Consider the following 22,632-nt stretch of genomic DNA (forward strand, 5'->3'; position numbering starts at 1 on the left):
ACTGGTGTATTGTATTGCTGGTGAATGCCAAGAACCTGGAGCATAGACTGATTCTCTATCCAAGTCTTTTGAACCTATAATTCTATGACTGAGCCAAGAGGCAGATGCTCGCCCCAGCCTCGGAGGTTGTGGCATGTGGGTGGGGATGGTAGGTTTGCATGATTGGCAGATATGCCAATTGAGTCGCTGGGGATATTGCTGGGGGGGCCTGCTCTCTCCCACATAAAATTTCATCCCATATTCTAAACGAAAAATGTCTAACAAGGGCTTAATTTTGACTAAAATATTTCAACAAAAGATTCGCTTTAATGGATAAATATTTCACTAAACCTAATTTCATGACAAAATTCCGACCAGAAGAATAGGTAATGTCAAGTTAAATATGTGCACTAGGAGATGGTCGTAACTGCATATATAGAAAAAAGACTCTTACCCATGTGTCTTCTAATTTCTTTTTTAAATTAAAAAAAAGTATGTTGGGCACAGATAACGGGTCTCAGAATTAAGAGTTTAATGCGACAGTTGAGAACTCTGGCTGATATTGAGTAGATCGTGTGGTCCTTTAAACTGGCATTTCCAAAGACTGATCGTGTAACACTGTCAGACTTGTTAGAACAGTTGTAGCTGTAGCAGAGGTGGTTTATACCTCTACTGTAAACACTTCAGATATCATAAATTCTGAAGAGCACTTAAAATTAAACTCCATGCATCTTAAGTTAGTCACTCAATCGAGCTGAAATGATAAACCAAAATTTTTACCCTGTCTCCAGTGCTTACAAAATAAAAGCTTCTTATTTCCAGAAATTACGCAGCAATGCCACCAGTGAGCTCTACCTGACCATTAAAGGGGGCAATAAGGAGAGATTCCATTTCAACATTCCCTTAATTAGGAAAAGTAACGGCCGATTTAAATAAAGCGGAGTTCTCTCTCTTCGTCACCTGGTATCTGTAAAGTCAGTGATTTTTCACTGCTACCAAAGTTGTGGGCTAAACTGGCCACACTTTGACAAAACTGCTGAAAATGATGGTGCTGTTAGACAGGAAAGCCGTTAAGATGGACATTTCTCAACATGTTTTGTACATAAGTAAAGAAAAATTGGAGTAGGCTTAAAATAACTCAAGGGCTTAGTGTAATTAAAGAAACAGAGAGGGGAGAATATATTTCAGAAAAAAGGTAGAGGTGCCACCTCCTTTTTGACAACAAGATTGTAAAACAACGTGGTGATTAGTCAGGATTTTTAAATCTTGATATATATATATTTATATACTTTTATATCCTGATATATTTTAATACATGCATATTAAACTGTAGCTGAAGCCACCTCCATTTCTTTTCAGTAAAATCCTAGAAAAATTTAAGTTTTTCACTCTATACTGTGTTTTTATAGCTCTTGCGGGAGAAAAAAGTGGGGGAAATGCTGTCAGAAACTTTCCTCTTTGTTAATACCTCACTTGTTTTGAGACAGAACTTGAAACTTATTTGTATAATGCCTTATACTAAAGTGTCATAAAATTTTGCAGGAATTTTAACACTGATAATTAAAGCAGTGTACACTTCTGTACAATGTAGAATTTTAAGTGAAATACGTCCATAAAACTGAAATGAACAATCAGGTTTATTCAGACTTCATGTGGTTAGAAATGAAGAGCTGTATTTAGTTCCCAAGGAATACGCAGGACAGGAGGATGATAATTTCTCCTGCTCGTCATAGCAAACAGGGTGTGATGGAAACCCTGAGGGACCCCTTAAAACTAATTTGAAACTCATGGTTATCACCAGTTGTGAAATCACCAGTCTCTTTCCCCTGTTTCATAATTTATTTATGTTTAGCCGTTAGTATGTTTAGACTGAATGACTGCGGGAGCAAATCAAGTTGCGATACTGAAATGCATAGTGAGTTTAGTAATTGTTATAAAGACCTGCAATGTCAGTCTGCTACCTTAAAGGGCTTGTAACACATTTTAGAAGCGTTAATAAAACACTTTTTTTCTTGGTTTTTTTTTTAACTGCAAGTATGACTAAAGTGTGTTATAGGAAGCCCAGTCAAGAGATGCTGAGGAAGGTGGATCTAGTCCCCCGTGTTACCACGGGATGTGCAGGTGCCAAAGCATGACGACATAACTGTAGAAGAAGAGAATACAGTGAACCATGGGTTGGTTTTCTTCAGTAAGGAAGGGAGCAAGTAGCACATCTTGGGTGGGGGCAGATGGAATGCTTTGGGGAAGCACCAAATGTACTTGTCCATCTCTTATACCCTTCTCTGCCTTTTTTTTTTTTTTTGGCCTGTGGCAGAGGCAGGATCTTGGGCTCCAAGGACCGACACGTGTCCAACCCAACACAGTTGTGCAAGCGTTTCAGTGGCACTCTCTAAAAAGGGAAGAAAAAATTCCAAGTCCTATCTGATGTACACCAGCTCTGAGATAAGCATAGAGATTGATTAGCAAGCTTTCTGAACTAGTTCAGATGCTGCATCAGCTGAAGAAAATCTTTATTGTTATATATGGTTATGTTTCTGTACACTCATACCGTTATATTCTACTCAATAGAAGTTACCATTATCTTCTACCCTCAGACTTCTTTAATTTGAGGGTGGCAGAGCCCTGGAAGAGGCTGCCCAGAGAGGTGGTGGAGTCTCCTTCTCTGGAGACATTCAAACCCTGTCTGGACACATTCCTGTGCAACCTGCTCTGGGTGGACCTGTTCTGGGAGGGGGTTTGGATTAGATGATCTCCAGAGGTCCCTTCCAACCCCATATCATTCTGTGATCTTACATCTGGATTTACTTCCCTGTTTCTACCTTTGTTTTTTGTCCTATTTCCTAACCTTGAACACGTTCTTATTACTGTGGTTGTCTGTGATAATACTGACCACCTTTAGTAAAAAAATTTGGAAAATTATTGTTTAAATAAACCTATATAGAAAATCAGTGGTGTTATTAGTAGCTATTATTATTATTCCTTTTGTGTAAATACTTTATATGTTAAGTTGCTTAGGGAAAAAAAATCCTATTTCTATGTGGTTTGGTGGCAATAGCAGGGCCTGGAACTGCAGCTGGTTTGGGGTAGAAAAATACAAACCTAAAAAGTAAGGTGGATAAATGTTCGAGTTCCATAAACATATGTATGTGTTTGTACAGTCTGTTTGTTCAAGGCTCATAGTATGAGCAATGAATATTAATATTTTTGTAGTGCAGGCTTCGATTGCTCAAATGCTTGATAATTACAACTGAAAATTGCTACTGAGTATCAGGTGTAAGTGGCGTGTGCTGTAGCCCGAAATACCAATGTGATTGATGGAACATCAGCATGAAATGGTTTGAAGGACTCTGCGTGATAAGACTCTCATGTTCTATACTAGAAGGACACCTGCCTGAATGTTCCGTGTTTACTTTCTACTTTGTCCTGTGTGGTACTTGAATTGACTATCTATTTTTAAATACAAATAAAATTAACGAAGATAGAGGAATGAAGGTTTTCTTTTTTTAAGCTCCCCTTGCCACTTTCCTCACCCCACCATGCTTTTTTGTTTTCTCCTTACCACTGCAGATGCGAGAGAATAAGAACGTTTCTCTTAAAAAAAAAAAAAAAAAAAGAGTATATATACTTATTGTATTGTGGATATATATTCACATGTGGATAGCCATATATCCATATATGGGGTTACATATGTATCCTCTCTCTCTACATATATATAGGATCATGACCTTACTGCTGACTTTTTTTTCCGTCATATCCTATCTTGAGATTTCTGTATAACATAAAATCAGGCTTTTACTGGATGATTTTTATTTCCAGGAAGTTGTTTGACTTCCTGTTTTGCTATATCGATACTTTAGTGCTTGCAGTTTCAGCAACTTAAGGTGAAAACAGGGAAAACCCCAAAAGTAGTAATACCCAAATCAATTTATTTGGCTATTACTTTAGATTACCTACTCCCTTCTCCTACACCAAAGAATATGATATTAAGTGTAATTAAAGGCTGGATAAAAGAAGGTGGACTGATATACACACGTAGGGAGAGGACGTTTCTCCTTGGTTCTACATAAAGAAATTGTGTAACTTGTTTGCCCTTGTGTCATAAAATCTGATGTTTAAAACCTGTATTTCTTTGTAACGTTTTATAACATAAGTTCATTAAAGTATATAGCACTGTTACTTTCTTTGACATAAGTTGCTTCTTTATAATCATGGTTAATCCTTTGGGCAAGTCTGTCAGTCACAGGGCTGGAAAAAGTAGTACAATCTTCCTGACTTCCTGATTCTTATCAAATCGCTTCATGACTGATTTTTATTTATTTATTTTTCAACTTAGTGAAGAACTGTTCATTTTTTTACCAAGAGTTTCAAGTATGCTAAATCCAATAGAGGCGACTTGATTATTTGTTTAAAAGTGTGAATGAAACACCTGTTTAAGCGGAAGGAGATACATGCCCTGTCAAGTTTTAATTTCCTCACAATGCAATGCAGACCTGGGCAATATAGGAGTTGGGGGATATCTAAATGTCCTTTATGGCATGTTATAGTTTGGCATATACCTCTTTCATCAACAAGTCAATGTCAATGGAAAATATGCAGCCTTGTTTTTCTCATGATCATAGAATCACAGAATCACAGAATATTTTTGGTTGGATGGGACCTTTGAGATCAAGTCTAACCAACAAACAAACAAAAAAAAAAATCCCAGAACACCAAACACCAAAACCAAACCAAAACAAAAGCCCACAACCACACACCACACCACTCACAAACAGACAGAAACCAACAATCTCGGGCACTAGAGCATGCCCTGAAGTGCCACGTCTACACGTTTCTTAAATACCTCCAGGGATGGAGACTCCACCACCTCCCTGGGCAGGCTGTTCCAGTGCCTGACCACTCTCTCAGGAAAGTAATTCTTCCCAATATCTAATCTAATCCTCCCCTGCCGCAACTTCACACCATTTCCTCTGGTCCTGCCATTATTCACTTGGGAGAAGAGGCCAACACCCACCTCTCTACACCCTCCTTTCAGGGAGTTGTAGAGGGCAATGAGGTCTCCCCTCAGCCTCCTCTTCTCCAAACTGAACATGCCCAGACATCATAGATGTCTGTGTGATGTTTACTGAACGCTGTAGAAACAACACTGATACAGGAGATCTGAAAGATAAATATATGGATATAGGAAGTATATAGGAGTATTGCTGAAGCATCTGCTCTTCTTTTCCCTTTCCTTTACTTGGCCTGAACGTAGCCAGCTGAGGAAGACATGGCTATGCCATCTTAGCCATTCAGCCATGGAGGAAACGTAAACTTGGCTGAGGAGAAATTAGAATATGTCCTTTCTATTGCAATTTGAAGTTATTTGCCACAAATAATAAACCCAGAGAGAAGAATAGCGCAAGGGTGGTGGTCTTGGTCTTTTCTCCTTTTTTTCTTTCTTGTTTTTTCTTCCAACCAGCTGTTGGAATTGCTAGTAAAGATACTGTCACTGGATGCTGCAATCTTCTTGAGAGTACCTGTGAAGCTGGAATCCATAAGTACTGCTAAGCATTTTATTCCATGCTCCATGTCCATATGCAACCCCGACTTTCTAATTGTTTTTTGGTGAAACAGCAAAATGACTTGGAGTCACTGTCATTGTGAACGCCTGATGAAATAATGCTTATTCTCCAGTGTAACTGTTTTGAAGATACTAAAGAATATTTTGAGAACTGCATTAGCTTTTATGGATGAGCGGCTTTGTTACCTTCACATATAACCTCTAATTCATCTAATTCAGTCTTAACAGTAAATGTTGTACTGGAGGATTCTGGATCATGATAATGAAAACATTATTTTGGGAAATAGTTCAACTTCAGCCTAACTCCACTTTATGTACAGGAGCTCCATGGAAGAAGGTGTAGGCCTGTGCCCCAGCACCCAATCTAAAGAAATGAGAAACAATTACATCTGTGAGTTCCTGAAAACGATTCTTGTGGGTTTTTAGGGTAAGGAGAAGAAAGGGCAAAGTCAAACGCTGCAAAGAAAGAAAACAATGTTTTTACTTAGACACCCCATTGGAAGAATCTCTTGGCCTCAGATGCTGAAGAGCAGAAAAGACGACCCTGCATTTTCAGTTGTTCTGTGTGATTCTTTTCATCCCTTCTCTGTTGTATTTTAATTACTGTACAATCATTATACTCCTTGGACTTCTATCTCCAGCTACCTAACAAAGAGTTTATCAACTTAAAGTTAACTGTTCTCCAGTGCTTATCAGCCATCTATTTGAACATGTTTTCTTACTGCCATCCTCCCAAACATGTCTTGCTATAAACTTCCAGATAAACATATGCTCTAAAGGAAAAATCATTTAGACTTGCCTTATATGACTGAAATTATATTGGTAGAATTGATCCGTTGTACAGAGTAAGCGCTGTGCATGTGGTTTTAACACAAGGCAGGAAAAATACGTAATTGTATTTTTACTGAATATTTCCTGTAAGAGTATATTGTGCTTACAGAAAGCATTGTTAGACAGTGGGAATAAGCAGTTGAGAAAAGCAAAATGCAGAAAATAAACACACATTCTGAAAAATGGTAGAAACGTGTTTCACCAAAATAGGTGGAAATTGTTATTGGTTATTTAAGATGTTATCGTAAGAAACTATGAAAAGATTCTATCAAAGGCAGTAGCACTAGGTTGTGAATTATTCGTTAGGATAATAACCTGTTATTGCTCAAAGCTGTATCATATATTTACCAAACAAGCACATTCTTAAGACAAATTGTGTTGCAGTGCAGTGAAAGGCATCATCATGTGAGGGAATCTCTGCAAGTGACAGCAACATTACAGAGAGGTTACTGAGTTTGAAGATACGGTTGACTACATCTTGCTGTTTCCGTCGGGGTGCAAGCGCGTTGGGTAGGGGCCCATCTGTGTATTTTCCGATTTGCTGTGCAAAGAACCACGCTCACGGGTGTAGCTGATACCTCTTGAACAAGTGATTGCTGTTCCACGTGTTACACAAGAGCTGGGAAGGCTCTTCTGTAAGACCTACAGCTGGATGATCAGTGCCTGGGGAACTTGAGCAATCACATACAGAGTCTTCATTAATCTTGAAGGCCTTAATTACAAGGATTAGCCAATTTTCCTGGAGTCATTACAGTAGATGACTATAAATAGTTAGGTTGACCCCTTCCAGCAATGACAGCATTTTTTTTTCCACTGGAAGTCTGTTACATCTTGCAGTAAGATTGGCTGTAGACATCGCTTCCATTTCATATGGTATCAGGACAGGTAACTTCCTAAAAAGGGGAAATATTCAGACAGAACATTCTTTATGTGCTTTTAACAGGGATTGAATGTTGAAACATGCTGTAAATAGGTCCTCTTGAATAGATTTACAGAATGCCCTTCTATGGGCTCAAACATAACCACCATGAACTGACTATCTTAGCCTGAACGGAATTAGTGAGACAGCCTTCCGAAATTGTATATAAATTTCTGGAATAGTTTAGATATTGTTTTATTGCATCTGGCAAAGTGTAAAAAAGGCATTTCCTTTATTGTTGTACTGTGATTTGATCCTTCTAACGTAGCTACCTGTGGATTCAGTAGATCCTTCAAAAAGATTGAATTGCAAGAGTACTAAGGAGAGAATATAAAAAAGGTCTGATGAAGAGATTTGGAATTATTTGGCCAACCAAAAGAAGTGAACTTGGAGAGAATAACTTCTCACTCAAGGACAGAGCGAGCCATCTGACTGAAGGGTTTGTGGGCTAAGAAAGTTACTCATTTGGTTGTAACCGGTTGTTTGAATCTCATGTGTGATCTGATAGATAACTTTTCTGCCTTGGGAGGCTGTAGTCCAGCTTGTTAAACCCAAAAAGTTCAGTCCTAGATTCTGTTTCTAGGTGATGCACAATTGGAGAGAATCAGGAAAATAATTCCTATTTGAATTCGGGTTTTCTGTGCCTTAGGGAGAGATTGACGATATACCAAATAGCCATTTTTGTTTCCAGGTAATGATGATCATTTCCAGGGGTGCTCTCTGTGCTGTTTTTCAGACTGAAATCGGCAACCATACATGCAATACAAATTTGCCCAAACATATTCTATGGTCCTGATAGTTTCCATCTCTGTGATTCAGTATTTTAACTTTTGGAGTAAGTCATGCCGTAAGTTGGCGTAGTTATTCTAGTTGGGAAGCTCAGTTTCATGGGTTTGCCTCCATCAGGAACCTGTGCTTCAACCTTTATTTTCTTCATGGAGATCTTTACGAAGAACTTGACATTTTCTACTTCCTCCCTTAAGTATTGTCTTAATGGGCTGTTAGAAAAGTAGAAATCCTTGCTGTTTTGAACAGTCTACACAGATGTTTGTTGTTATGTTAAATGTGACAGTGCTGAATTCAGATCTCAGGTGTCTGTCTGACCATGGGTAAATCTCTTTATTTCCCTTCCTCCATTGGTAAGTCTGTAAAATTCTGGAAATTCTAACAGTTCTGCACAATTCTCGAGCCTTAAAGTGTTAGGGAAGCTACATGAATGGATGAACAAGTATGTTTCCTAATCTTCAGTGTTTGGATAAAGCAAAAGGGAATATAGATGGACTTTTTTGGGAGCCTGAAGCTTTTGTATTTAAGATTGTGCTTCGTTCACAAGTATTCTGCACTTGATAGGATGTATTTTGCATTTAACTTTGTATGCAATGAATCTTGGACTTATACAGCCCAAAGTCAAAGTAATGTGTGCCCTATTTAAGTAATGAGCTATTGATTTTGAAATTACTCATTTTATTACCATAATATGGAACTAGTAATATTCTGAAAACTTGTCTCTGCAATGGACGCTGTTTAATTTCAGTTTAAGATGGGACAGAAATGGAGTTTAAGGGTTTTACCTATTGAAATTTGGTGTATCACAGCTAGCAGGGACTCTTCAGCCTCATGTAGAGCATCTGTGAAGAAACTCGTCTTCCTCTTGCTTGAGCTCAGACCTCCGAACAGGCTTGTAATGTTATGTCACCTTTATTTGTCACTGGTAGCTGTACCCTATACGCATTCTGTTGCTAAGTATTTACAACACCTTCAGGATCAAAGAAATGCTGTCAAGGAGGCTCATTGTGAGAAATTTTGACCTACTTTTCCGTTTGGCACCACTTTGCCTGCCGGGACCAGGTAGACTGTGAGCAGACCTTCAGTGTGTCTTCAGTGAAGAGGTCCAGTCTGACACTGAAATAATAAAACCCCTCATGGCAAAGCAAACAAAAATCAATACTGGAAAGAGCCAAAGCTTAAACTTCTTTGTCCGCCCTCTGTCCCCTTCTCTGAGGGACACAAAGTGAGTTTCCTGGGAGAAAGGGTGTGGAAGTTGCAAGTTCAGTTCATTTCAGTTCATTTGTGTCTCCACATTCTTTTCCATCCTTTTCCTCCTGCTAGTTCTTAGCTCTGCAGCTCTGGGGTGCGTGTAGAGAATCAATTTGCTCTTTGTGATTGCTTTAAACAACTTTAAACTGCTCATGCCATAAGATTATTGCGGGTCCCCTTCTCCTAGCACCTAAATGAGAAAAAATGGCTACACATCTGATTTTAAACCTACATTTTCGCTTTACACGCTGTGATGGAGTTTTCCTTATGTAGTACATGACTGAAACAGTACATTAGTAAGCTGTATTTGTCAAGTAATAGAGGTCAGTTTGTATATTTTGTTACCAAAAATTCATGTTGCCCCTTCCCTTCCCTTCCCTTCCCTTCCCTTCCCTTCCCTTCCCTTCCCTTCCCTTCCCTTCCCTTCCCTTCCCTTCCCTTCCCTTCCCTTCCCTTCCCTTCCCTTCCCTTCCCTTCCCTTCCCTTCCCTTCCCTTCCCTTCCCTTCCCTTCCCTTCCCTTCCCTTCCCTTCCCTTCCCTTCCCTTCCCTTCCCTTCCCTTCCCTTCCCTTCCCTTCCCTTCCCTTCCCTTCCCTTCCCTTCCCTTCCCTTCCCTTCCCTTCCCTTCCCTTCCCTTCCCTTCCCTTCCCTTCCCTTCCCTCCCTCCCCTCCCCTCCCCTCCCCTCCCCTCCCCCTGTTGCATGTAAAATACAAAACTTCGTAAAATTTTGGCATTTTGGAATTCCCACTTTCTGTGTCTGAATTGAAGTGTAAAACTGGGTAGTTTATGCAATAAATGTGCCGAATATGAAAAGAAAATCATAGGTGGCTTTCATACTTTTAATCTGAACAGTCATAGACCTCTACATTAGGATGAGGAGAGCATAACTTGAAAATTCCTGTTCATGTCATTAGCTGACTGTAAAAGGACCCTGGATGCCTTTTTTTTAGGTGTAGAGGCGTAACCTTCATCAGGTGAATTGATCCCAGGTTTTCTGAGCACTTCTTTTCGAACTTCTAGCTTTTTAAGGAATGACATTGTGAATTTGTCTGGTTTTGTCAACAGAAATGAAAGAATCAGGGCAAGGTTTGATGAGGAACAAGATGAATAGGCTTCTGAATTCTTTATATTAATGGCTTGAGATGAGAGTGGGATTTGAGCAGGGGAGAGGAGGGTTGTTCTTTGGACCAAGAACTTTCTATGATGCGGTTCTGAAAAGTAGCCTTCTAACCTCTATTAAGCTGTTGTTGATTGTTTACAAGGAAAGCTAAGGGTTTTATTAATTTGACCGTGTATTAAGAAAAAGGGACAATCTTACCGTTGACTCTTCAGTGGATAAGTCTGGAGCCCCACCTTGAAAATGTGAGTGGTGAAATAAAGAAAATAAACCAGTACATTTGTAGATTCAGTTTCTGTAACATTAGGACATTGCTGGAGGGCTTCAGCCCCACAGTACGGGCTTTGAGCGTTGCCTATTCCATCCCACCCCCATATTCCTGAACAGGAGTGTGTTTGGCTTTCTCAAGAAATAGGCATTTTGTTATTATATGCTTTCTGTAGCAGGGGTGTTAATTGTAAGAAAAGGTAATGTCTGAATTATTTAGTAAATAATAATAAGTTGAGAGACAGTATTCAACAGTTGTTGATACTTACGGAGATCATCTGTTGCTCAGAAGGTCACCATTGTGGTAGTTTGAATTCATGTGTTATTCCATTTAGTGGTGTTTAAATACTTTGTAGTTTGGGAGGCATAATTACATCAGCACTTCAGCAGTACCATGAAGTTGCGTCCCCCAGTTAGAGTTGGAAAGTCACCAAAAGGATGGTGTGTGATACATGAAAGATGTGGAGTTTGGAGGCTGTCCATTGGTGTCCTGATGTCATCATCCTTGTCTTTGTTCAGAGCTTGAAATAAAAAGGTCACAGCAATTTTTTTCTTTAATTAGTTTCCTCCTCCCCTTCTGGATTATTAATGGCACTGAGGCAGATCCGGTCTCTTATTGTATTGAATGCTTTAGTGACTACACTCTGTACAAGACCAGTGACAACAATAGTTGGCTAGTAAAAAATTAAGAAAAGAAAAGAAAAGAAAACTTGCTCATACTTCTTTCCATCTTAAAGAGTAGGTATTTTAAAGCCAACCTAGCAGTGTGTTTTGCAGTGCTTACGATTCATGAATACTTAACCCCTGACACTGTCTTTATTCAGAAGAATGTCTTGCAACTTGTGCTGTGTAATGGTTTTATACCTAAAAGAGCATTCAAAATATTTTTTTTTTCTTTTTTTTTCTACTTTGAGCTTATTTTTAGTAACCTAATGTTTCGTTAAAGACACTAAACAACTTAAGGCTTTTACAGATTGTTCCCTTTGTATGAAAATTCCTATTTTAATGTGGATTTTATGCATTTTCTTCATGTACCGACTACTTTTTTCTTAGCCAATGACAGTAAGATTCCTGAGGCTACTTTCTCTTTAAGGACATACTGCTTACATAAATAGACCTTTACAGCATCTCCTTGTTTTATAATATTAATTGTTTATCAAAAGACGGGCGATATTCCTTAGAAATGTGTTTTCCTGATTGTGCATGCCTTGTTACTATTTCAATTATGCAGATTCTTGATGCTGTGGAAATTTGTGCTTGATGACGCCAAGGCAGCTGCACGTTGTTAGCATTGTAGGCTGTCAGATGATCATGTGGGATTCTTGCAGCATGCAACATTCAATAGGATTGAAAAAGGGCTTTTGATGCAAGGCATAGCTTTCAGAATATATTTGTGCCTTTTAGTTAGCTAATAGAAAATCATAATCTCTTATCTTTAAATTTAAAATGCTGCCTCATTTTTCTTCTGGTTGGTTTCATTTTGGCTTCACTAGAAGATGCATCTGGTACATCCACGATTGAGGAGTTTATTAATGATACTGTTGTTCAGTTCACTTACTTTTTTTCCTTTTAGAGTCCTAGCTAGCCCACAGATTACATGATCACATGTTCATTCAGTCATTCATATAGAACACAAACCACCATGCATGATTTCTTCTTCTTTCTTTTTCCTCTCTGCCTTTTTTATTCCCTTTAAGTTGCTTTGTCATGTTCTCTTTTATCATTAAGCTTAGTCTTTGTCTTCCCCTCGCTGCTATTTGTTCTATATTTTCCCATGCTTGGTTACTGCAATATTATTTGATTAACGGGCTGTGATGATGATGAACCTGCACACTGGAGGAGCAGCTACTACAGTGGTGATGAAGGGATGTAATAATGGTCGCTATCCTCGGAATTCTCTCTACAGTGACTGCATAATAGAAGAAAAGGCAGTGGTCCTGCAGAAAAAAGACAATGAAGGATTTGGATTTGTGCTCAGAGGGGCAAAAGGTACGTGCTTCTGTGTGTGTGTGTGTGTGATATGCAGTGGCATGAAGAAATTTATACATCTCGGAATATAAGCAGGAATTATTCTTGGTGCACTTGGTTGCTAGACAACAGGATTCTCTGTATGCTATACTACTCAGCCGGATTTTAGTGGCTTCTCTCTGAAGCAGTTTGCATTTTTACATAGGAGAAGCACTGTATAATCGTTTTGGGGGGAGAAAGTTTTGTCTGTATTTTTATTGTGGTGGTACATGTAACGTTTTGTCATTAATCTGTTTTGTTATGCAGTTTACCTAACTATGGGAAACCTGCTTTCCTTATAAAACCTGCTTCTTTATTTCAAATGTCAGTCTATTTAAATAGGTCTACGAATAGGAATAGACAAGAGAGTGATGTTTTGTTTAAAATAGGTGTGGATCTTCTGCAAGGTGACATTGGTGCAGTTTTAGTATGAAAATATGATCTTTTTTTATATATCAGAAGCTGCACGTATGTTGCATGGCCTGTAGTGTGCTCATTTTAAAAGCTGCTCATATGTTAAGCTGCATGTTACTTTTCTGCAGACTAAAATCTATAATAATGGCATTCCTAAGAGTTAAAAAAAGCATTCTATTTAATGCTTTCCTTTTTAACTTTCAGTCCAGTTTGCTCCCTTTGTATTTAAAAAAAAATATATGATGGTATGTCCCATCTCTTGCTCCCCCTCATTTTACATGGGTTCTCCCTTGCCTTGCTTGAGCATGAAAATTATTCCATTTCTTCATTCTTGGGACATCATTTTTGCTCTCCCTCTTCCCCCACCCCTAAACCAGTGTCACCATAGATTTTCACGGTCGTAAAAGCTTTTCTAATTTTAGCTAAATAAAAAATGTTGGAGTTCTACTCGGAAAGCCAATAGCGCTACCTTTTAGTTAACCCGTTGCCAGGAGTTGTCTGTGCATCGAGCAGAGGTTGTCCCCTCTGTGTAAGCCCAACGATTGTCCCCAGATTTTCTCTGTAGCAGCGAGGGCACCTCAGGTGAAAGACCCAAGGACTTTTCTGCTTGTATGTGTACGTGACAGGGAGAGAGAGAGGGGGCTGTTACACGGCCTGCTGTGCCTTATTTCCTAAAAAGTGATTTCTGCTCTTATTGTCTTTGTAATATACCTCCAAATCTAGGAGAAAAAATTCAGTTTGATCTTTTTCATCCTTTCCCACCCACCCCTTCCCCCCAGCTCGGCCGGATGCTCTCTTCTGGCTGCAATACTTAATTGGTTGTCCAGTAAGTGGACGTTGGTTGAGTTACAAGCATTTTGCTAGGCATACAAAAAGGTTACTCGAACTAATACTGAATATCCTGGAATACTCAGAATCCAGCTCTTGCCTCATACAGCTTGATTTGGTTTGTGTCAGTAAAGCAGCATGTCTTTTTCTCTCTGAATGGAAGACCTGTGGATTGCCGTTGCAGAGAGATTGCACCCTGGTCCCAGCATCTTGATCTCCTCTGAGGCAGAGTCCTCTGACTTTTAGCACCCACCATTTTTTAACCATCAATTTGAATGGCCAATAATAGGCCTTTAGTCAAGTGGTATTTGCAAGCACTTCATAACTTTCTTTTTTTTTAATGTGGTATTTATTTTTAAAGCTGACACACCAATTGAAGAATTCACCCCAACTCCAGCCTTTCCTGCTTTGCAGTACTTGGAATCTGTGGACGAAGGGGGAGTAGCATGGCAAGCTGGCCTGAGAACTGGAGACTTTTTGATCGAGGTAGGAGATCCTGACATTTGATTCTCAGCTGGGGAAAGAGCAATGTTCCCTTTGTGGAATTTACTTTGGAAAAAAGTGTGTGATGCTTCTGACTGGCAGGTTCAGTGGACAAACACCAATAGTGTACTTCACTTTATCTATTTTAAAATCTCATGCATCATTTAGGGAAGCAGTTTAAAAGAACAATGTTCAGGTTGGCTGGGAATTTTCTGTTTGTTCTTTTTGTTGGTTGGGAATACACGATCAGAGACATTTGGGAGTTTTTATTCTTCTTTGCATTATTGAATTGAAATTTAGATTAATTTCAATATTCATTGTAGGCTATCAATTCTGTGGTCTTCTAAATATTTTTACACACTCACCAAAATTAATGACTTTTTATGCAACTATTTCTGCAATCATAAATGTCAGTGGTCTAGTGCTGCTTAAAAAACATGGAGAATAAAGCAAATTACTTTGGCTTGAAATGGAATATTTCCAACAGTGCACTGTAAATAGTCATACAAAAATAAGCAATGGATGTTATTGCAATATAAATTACTTTATAAAAAGGCTATATTTAAATACTCTCTTCATTCATACCAAAAATGTCTTCACGTTCTATATTTTGGAGGACTTTTGGTTGGTAATTTAGGTTTTATTGAAATAGTTGGTACTCATTTTTAGCGGTACTGGGCAGTTTGCAACCAAACCATGATTTGGGATTTTCTTTCTCTTCCCCTCCATAATCTTTTCTTGACCAACAAAGCGATGCTCTGATTCTCTGAAACTATGTATTTGAAAGTAGGTCTTTCAGGATGGATTGACCAAGGCTTGTCTGTAAGATCTATTGATTTGATTTTGTTTTTTCTTCTTCAGGCACATACGTGTTTTGTTAAAGTATTTACTGGTGCTACATTTGTTTCTGCAGAGCTGGCCTTTGCATTCAGGAGAGGATATAATATGCAGCTTTTATTTGTTGTGTGCATTGAACTCCCATGGTGATTGCATTTAAAGAGTTGCACCGCTTCTTCGCGTTGTAACAATGAAAGAACAGGCTTTGTAGACTTTTAAAGTAAATGTGCATTTTTATCTGTGCCTTCAAAGTATATTTTTCTTACTGTTTGTTTACTTAAGAATAAGCATTTAGCAAACTATTAAGCAATAACTCACAAATTGTACTGATACGTCCTCTGTGCAAGGACGCTTTGAAAATTACGATTATTGGTGGTAGGTGTTTTGTTTTTTTTTTTTTAGAACAAGGCTTCGTTTTTAGAAGTTGTTTTTCTTGTTAGGCTTTTAATCTATAGGAAGTATGAATAGTCTGTACTGGCTGATTCCACTGGTAGATTTGATGGTGAATAATGTGTAGTTTAATGGAAAGGATTACAGAATAACCATGCATATGGATTTTTTTTAAGATCTCTGAAGGGAGGCAAGAAGTCTGGGATAACTGATACTGCAGAAAGCTTCACTGGTTTTCTGGCAAATGAAAGAAGAATTATAATTGATTGTCCAGACAATTTACTCCTAGCCTTAGCTTAGAGGAGCAGTTAAGCATGCACATGCACTGCTGAATCGGGACATTAATCCCTACTCTACACAGGCCAGCATATTTGTAATTAATTCTGAAAGAAGCAGTTGTTACATGCAAATCAAATCCTTTTCTGTGTGATTCATGTTCATCGGGGTTATTCTATTCTGAATTCTGCAACTTAATTAAGAGGATATGTTAATCCTGAGAAATCACAACTTTGCTGTTGTTGAAGATTTTTATGTTGGAGAAAGGCAGGGTGTTTTTTTTCCTTTTTTTTTTGAACTTCATGTGCAGTGCTCAGTACTCTCTAGCTATAGAAAGCCATCTTTGAAGATACTTACACTGATGCAAAAGATACTACTGTTGAAATGGAAATGACTGATCCACCTGCACTTCTAGGAATGCCAAGCTATTTTATTTCTTGTGTTGAACCGAGCAGAGGTAAATGTGCTGTACATTGCAGTGAGTGGTTACCATAACTGGCGTGGTTAGTCTGTCTTATTGTTAAATGATTTCTCCCATGACTCTAAAGTTTATGCTGCTGTGTGTAAGTGCCACCTCAACCATTTATAAGTAATATAATGCATTTATCATAAATGTCACATGAATAATAAAAGAGTTAATGGGCAACTAGGATCCTAATTAGTCCCATTTATAACACTCGCAGCAAGTGTCAGGCTTCAGGGAAGTGAGAGTCCAGTTTGGCAGAGGGCAAAATGCAAGGGAGAGGAGATGTTTCCCTCTCGTTTGAGGAGGTTCGGTGGCTTGGGGTCATGGAGGTAAGAGGAACCTTTTCCCTTGTTCCTCATTATGGAAAGACAGGTTTGGCTGGAAGATAGATCCTTTTTTTTGAAGCATGAGAGAGTAGGGAAGAGGAGGCATCATTTCTTCATGTGCAATTGTGGTCTCTGGATCTTCTGAAGGGGTAGAAATTCACCAGCAGCTACTGAGCATATGAAAGTAGTTCAACGTTGAAGATGATGGGTGTTGGGCAGGACAAGTAAAAGAACTATACAAAAAAAGAAGGTAAACAGGATAGATATTAGCTGGAACCAGGGCTGGCACAGTTTCATTTGACTGAGTTTTCATCAAGTTTGCTGTTTATCTGAAAAGCCACGTGATACTGATTTGTCCAACCTGGACAGTTAATTTTAACATGAGACTTCAGAGATTAACATCAGACTTGCCTGGAGGAATAGTGCTCACTGACTCTTCATTGAAATTTCTGACAATAAATGTTTTTTTCTCCGTGCTTCAAGCCCATATTATTATTTTTTTTTTGTGATAAAAATTGTAATGTGCATAGTGGCTTTTCTGTATAGAGCACAAATAAAATATACTGGAAAAGCGCATGAGTAGTTTTCGAGCTGAAACAGTTAGCTGGAGACAGCTGTCATTATATGTGGATTTTCATAAGCAATTCCACAGTTGCTGATTCATTTGATTTTTCTTAGCTTTGATAAACAGTCAGAAATGGAGTGTGGTTCTGACTGGTTGTTATAACTGAGAGAGATTGTATACCTTGCCCTATTTGCTGTTTTTCACTTTTTTTAGTTGATGTTTTCTTGAATCTTGGTATCTGCCCAATTAAAAAGACAGATAAAAGCAAAGCGACATATTAGCACAAGTGCTATCAAACCTAAATAATCACAGTTTTCATTAGAAGGGGATTTAAAAAACTACAACCATTGTTAATGTATACACCAATTCTAAAGCCATTGTAGGTCCTCATCAGAGCAACTGAATTTTGATAATACACCTGTTCAAGTTTGGAAATGCTCGATCAGAAAAACTCAAACCATAAGCGGATTTAATTTGTTACTTGAAATAATTGTGAGAAAGAAATGTATCAGCTCTGTCTCTAAACCTCTTATTTATGAATAATCTTTGTTTAGTGTTGTAACCAAACTAACTATAAATGGAGGAACTATTGAATACTACCTTTCAGAGCTGCCTTAAAACGTGACTTACAGAATTCTTCAAGTTGAGGTTGTGTTTTCTTTTGAGATTTGTTTTGATGACGTATAGAAGTGTAACCATCCTTGAATAAAGAGATCCATTAAAGAAATAAATAGATCCATTGATCTAATAAATGATCCATTTAATAGATCTCTTGAAATAAAGAGATCCATTAAAGTGGAATTTTTAAATTCAGGATAGTTTTTTGGGGGTTTCTTAGTATAGTAGGATTTAGACTATCTTACTAAATTAAAACCCAGTGGATTACTAAGTATTTGTTATTGCTGTACCCATGAGCGTGCAGCTGTTTTGCAGGTGTTGCATGATGTGATGTGTGAGGATTTTTCATCTGCCACAGAGCATATCTCACATCAAACAATAAGGTTGTAATATCAATACTTAGAACGTGAAACTCGTTCTGCAATACTTTACCAGAATAATGCGTTTGTTCTCTAAATGAGGCATCGCAGTTTGCATTATTGTGCCATAAAATCACTTATTTTTCCAGATAAATTGAAATGTTATTGTCTTCAGAATAGGATGGCTGCTTATTTACATACCAGTTAAAATGTAAACTAGATAAACCCAGTGTATTACCCATGGAAAAAAAAAAAAGAAGAAAAAGGAAAAAAAAAAAAAAAGACAAAATTCAAGGTTTGATTTGAGGATCAAAACCTGAGACGGTAATAGAAGAAATCTCATCATTTTGCTGCAGAAGAGTTCAGTTGGTACATGTGCTAAAACATGCAAAATGGTCTGTAGTATAACTGCTTGTATTTCTTTATCAAGGGCTTGTAGAATTTATTAGTACAGACTTTTTTTTAACTAGTAATAGGTGGAAAATAGACATAATTTTATTACAGACAGCATTATTTTATCATTCTATGAGATAAAGATATCTTTCCTCTGACTGTATGTAGGAAGTAACCATAAGCATTTAGGGATATGTTTAAAATATAAGGAATAATTTTTTTACAAAAAGACACACGTGGCTGACTTTAGATTCTTATTTAGTAATAGGTTAGATTTTTGTTTTATTCCAGTAAACACTGGAACTTTGTAGGAACTTCAAAACTGATCTGGAAAGCAAGCTTTTAACTTTATTGTTGTAAGTTAGACTATAGTCATTACGAATACTTTTGACAAGCACAGCAATTCTATATCACATTGCTGTGCTTGCTGTATCTTACATTTCTATCCAATGGCTGCATGAGTTAGTGGGTTTACAAAGGTATCTGTTAATGATTTAAATCCTTTCTGCAACAGAGAAACCTTCCCATCCTTAGGTAACCTTTATTAATTGCCCTGTGGCTGAGTTTTCTCTTATTACCGGTGTGAACCTCACTGGCTTCTGTCACCAGATATAAATCTAAATATTTATTTTTTTTTCTTCAGGCAGCTACACGGGGATCTTTTCTCTTTTTCTCTCAGAGGCTTTGTTAGTGTCTTTGTAATAACACGGATCATGACATTGCTATTTTTTGCAGTCGTTTTCTGAAAGTTTGTTCATATTCTCCCAAAAGTGTGGACGCCAGCTCGATGCAGTATTTAGTACGAGCCTCCCTAAAACTGTGTGTGGGAGGAAGAAATTAAAAACAATATTCTTCCATTTTTTGTATGCTGTCTTTACCTCTCACACATAGGGCTTTTTGGTGGGCCAGAACAGTAAGGTCCACCCTAGTTCACTGCCTCCCGTTGGGGTTTTTTAGTTGCCAACTTGGCTGCTCCTTGGGCCCATGGAGCGACCTCCCCTTTTGCACGCCGAGCAGGGGAACAGCCAGGCTCGTTGTGGCACATTCCGAGCACTGTGGTCCTACACAGCATCTAGCTCAGGTTTTGTTTCAACTTTACAAACAATGTTCTTCCATCTTGTTAATGATGAGAGATTTACCAAAACTGTGACAATACTGCAGTGTTTCAGCACACACACACACACACACACACATATATATATATATATGTCATACATACTGGAAGTTTGTGTGTGTGTAGATGGTTATTGTAAGGGGAGCAGGGCTCTCACTAACCTGCAAGTCTGAGATCTTGCACATCTAGACAGGGCACTGGTATTTTTAAATCTGTATATTTAATTGATACATAGTTTGATTCAACCAGCTATAAGAGGAAAAAAAGGTAATTTCTTTTTACCAGTTAGCCATAGTCCTCTTGGTGACATCTGAATATGATGTCTATTAAGCACAAGCGTACCCCTGACACTTCTTAAAATGAAAGTTGTCAAGAGTCCAAAGGAAAATTTCTTCCTGTTTTGATTTTGAAATTCTTCTGCATAAGTGTAACTACAGATTTATTGGAGAGGTGGGGTCTTGGAAAAAGAGCAGCTCTGGTACAAGTGTTGAACAGGCTGGTTTATCTGTGCAGTCTCTGACCACGTGGATTAATTTTTCACTTGGTGGAAAAGTATTTTGCTTTCTTTCCACTTAAACTCACTGAGGGTTTTAGTTTCAGGGTTTTTTTCTTAATTTATGCTTTTAGTGGGTGATAGCAGCTGAATGAAATTATTGTGCCTTCAAAGTGCTTTGGATCTGCACAAAAGCACTGTGGAAAAATGACAACTATTTTGGATTGTTCTTTTTATCTGTTTAAATGCAGCCTGTAACCTGTAGGCAGTGACGGTATTCCAAATGTGCTCAGTGTGATCATAAAAAAGATGGACCAATCTTGTTTAATTCTAAAAATACATTAATAAGACCGTTACCTTTTCGGTATAGGTGGAAATGGGCAGACAAAAAAGAATTTGGTTCTTACAGGAGCTCTGTTATTCACGCCTAAGCAAATAATATGCTTTAAAATAAGACTGAAAAGTAGACAAGGTATGAAATCACTTTGCTGTTGTCAGACACACAAAACCAGGCTCTGAGCAAAACTGGGAAGCCTTTTCCTTTAGCCTTGGTTCTACATGGGGTTTACACTGGTCTTGTAATCTCAGGGGGCAACGGAAAATGGTGGTATTTCTCTGATTTCCCAGAAATGTAACGAGTACCAATTTGATACTGAGAACTGACTTTTATGCTCGTTTGAGAGGAGGATTTGGAAGGAATTTTGTTGATAATGGCAGCAACTAGCTCTGTGTCCAGTCAGTTCTCCATTGTCAGTTTTAAGGCATTTTGACCTAGATGCTGGAGTATTTTTAAGAGAAATCTGCTAACATTTCTATTCTGAGGGATCCTGCCGAAGCTCGTGGGACTCTGTAGAGCGTGGAGCTGTCCATGGGGAGCTTTTTGACTTCTTGTGAATATGAAAACTAATATTTCCCTGACTTCCTACTACAAAATCCTCTAAAAATAGCAAATGTGTTTAAAGATAAGCTGCTTATTATAAATAGCCAGTTCTTGGCCACCTAGAAGCCATCCAGTGGCATCCAGCCATCTTGGCCATCCAGTGTTTCACATAAAGCACAGCTATGGGCAGTCTTGGCTTTTGCAGATGTCTGTCTGTCCTCCACTCAAATAATACAGCTCTTAGGTGTTGAGGTTAGATATTAAGACTAATAACACTGTATAAATAAATGCCCTTTTTAAGGTATAGTTTGGAGATTTCCAGAAGACATTATATTAAAATTAATTTCTCTGAAGCCCGTTGGCTTTTTTTAGTCTCTTGATACTATGGAAACCTGGTTGCCGGAATGGAGCTATATGAAAAACAGTACTTGTGCCTGGTATTTTAGGGGAGAAAATACAGTTTCTTTTAACTGCGGGATGTTGCTACAAACCTGCAAAACTAGAGGTGAAGGAAAACAGACGAGTTGTTTTACATAGTGGAGAATTAACTGACAAATTCCTGTTGTTGAGTGCTGCAGTAGAACTAATCTAATACCTAGAATTTTTCTTTTTCTTTTTTTTTTTCTTCCTTTTTTTGGGGAGGTGTAAGCATCTTACAAGCAGGAGAAATACTATAATGTGGAGTTGCATGTGTGTATGTGGGTTTTTTCATTTATTTATTGCTGGTTTTCTTTTTCTTCTTCTGAGACAAGAAATCAATTTGTGTGATGCTGAAATGCTAAGTTCACCTGCTGGTTGTGTTTCATGAACTACAAGTCTGTGCAGAGGTTAAAAGGAAGTTGTTTGACATCTGATAATCACATGCTTCATGAGCAGTAACCCTACCCTCTCTTCCTACTCATTCCATCTCCCCACCCAAAATTTCTAGTTTTCTGAAGAAATAGCTTCATTCACGGTAAGAATCTATGCAAATTCATCTTTGCTATCACCTCTGAATCTGAAAAAGCAAATGAAAACTCTAGAACCTGACGTGTATTCAATTAATTTAGTTTTCTTAGTAGGTTTTCCTGAAAATCATAGTCTTTTAACCTGTTCTGTGGAATGGGGTTTTTAAACTGGTTTAGCTATTCCAGAGGGGTTAGATAAATCACTGCATGTTGGTGTTCAGAACAGGCTCCCCACTGCTTTTGTGTGGGTGCCAGTAACTGCAGAAACACTCTTGATTTAGGGAAAATCTGAACTTTTGAATCTGATCTAGCAGAAGCTCTGAATTCATTTAATTATTATTTCTTTTACATTCAATTTCTAGTAAGCATCCTCTATAGAAAAGTGACCGTGGGTTCAGATTTAATCTATTAATTACTTAAAAAAAAACAGGAGAAGGCTTCCTTCCCTATTCCTTTTCTCATCCTGCTGTGACTGTAGGTATAAGAAAAAAAATCAAAACTTCTAACTTACCTCAGTCCAATTTGG

At 38.1% G+C, this 22,632-nt stretch overlaps 1 protein-coding gene across 2 annotated transcripts in view; it reads left to right on the top strand.

Annotated features, from left to right (window-relative positions):
* The window catches only part of SHANK2 (SH3 and multiple ankyrin repeat domains 2), a 315,160-nt gene that overhangs the window by 167,096 nt on the left and 125,432 nt on the right, over nucleotides 1-22,632 (top strand). For both annotated transcript variants that reach the window (XM_074148901.1, XM_074148902.1), the window contains 2 exons: nucleotides 12,617-12,699; nucleotides 14,321-14,445. In XM_074148901.1, the coding sequence (XP_074005002.1) occupies nucleotides 12,617-12,699; nucleotides 14,321-14,445 (208 nt within the window). The remainder of the gene's footprint in view (nucleotides 1-12,616; nucleotides 12,700-14,320; nucleotides 14,446-22,632) is intronic.

The sequence above is a fragment of the Numenius arquata genome, chromosome 6, assembly GCF_964106895.1.
Source record: "Numenius arquata chromosome 6, bNumArq3.hap1.1, whole genome shotgun sequence".
Classification (NCBI taxonomy): domain Eukaryota; kingdom Metazoa; phylum Chordata; class Aves; order Charadriiformes; family Scolopacidae; genus Numenius; species Numenius arquata.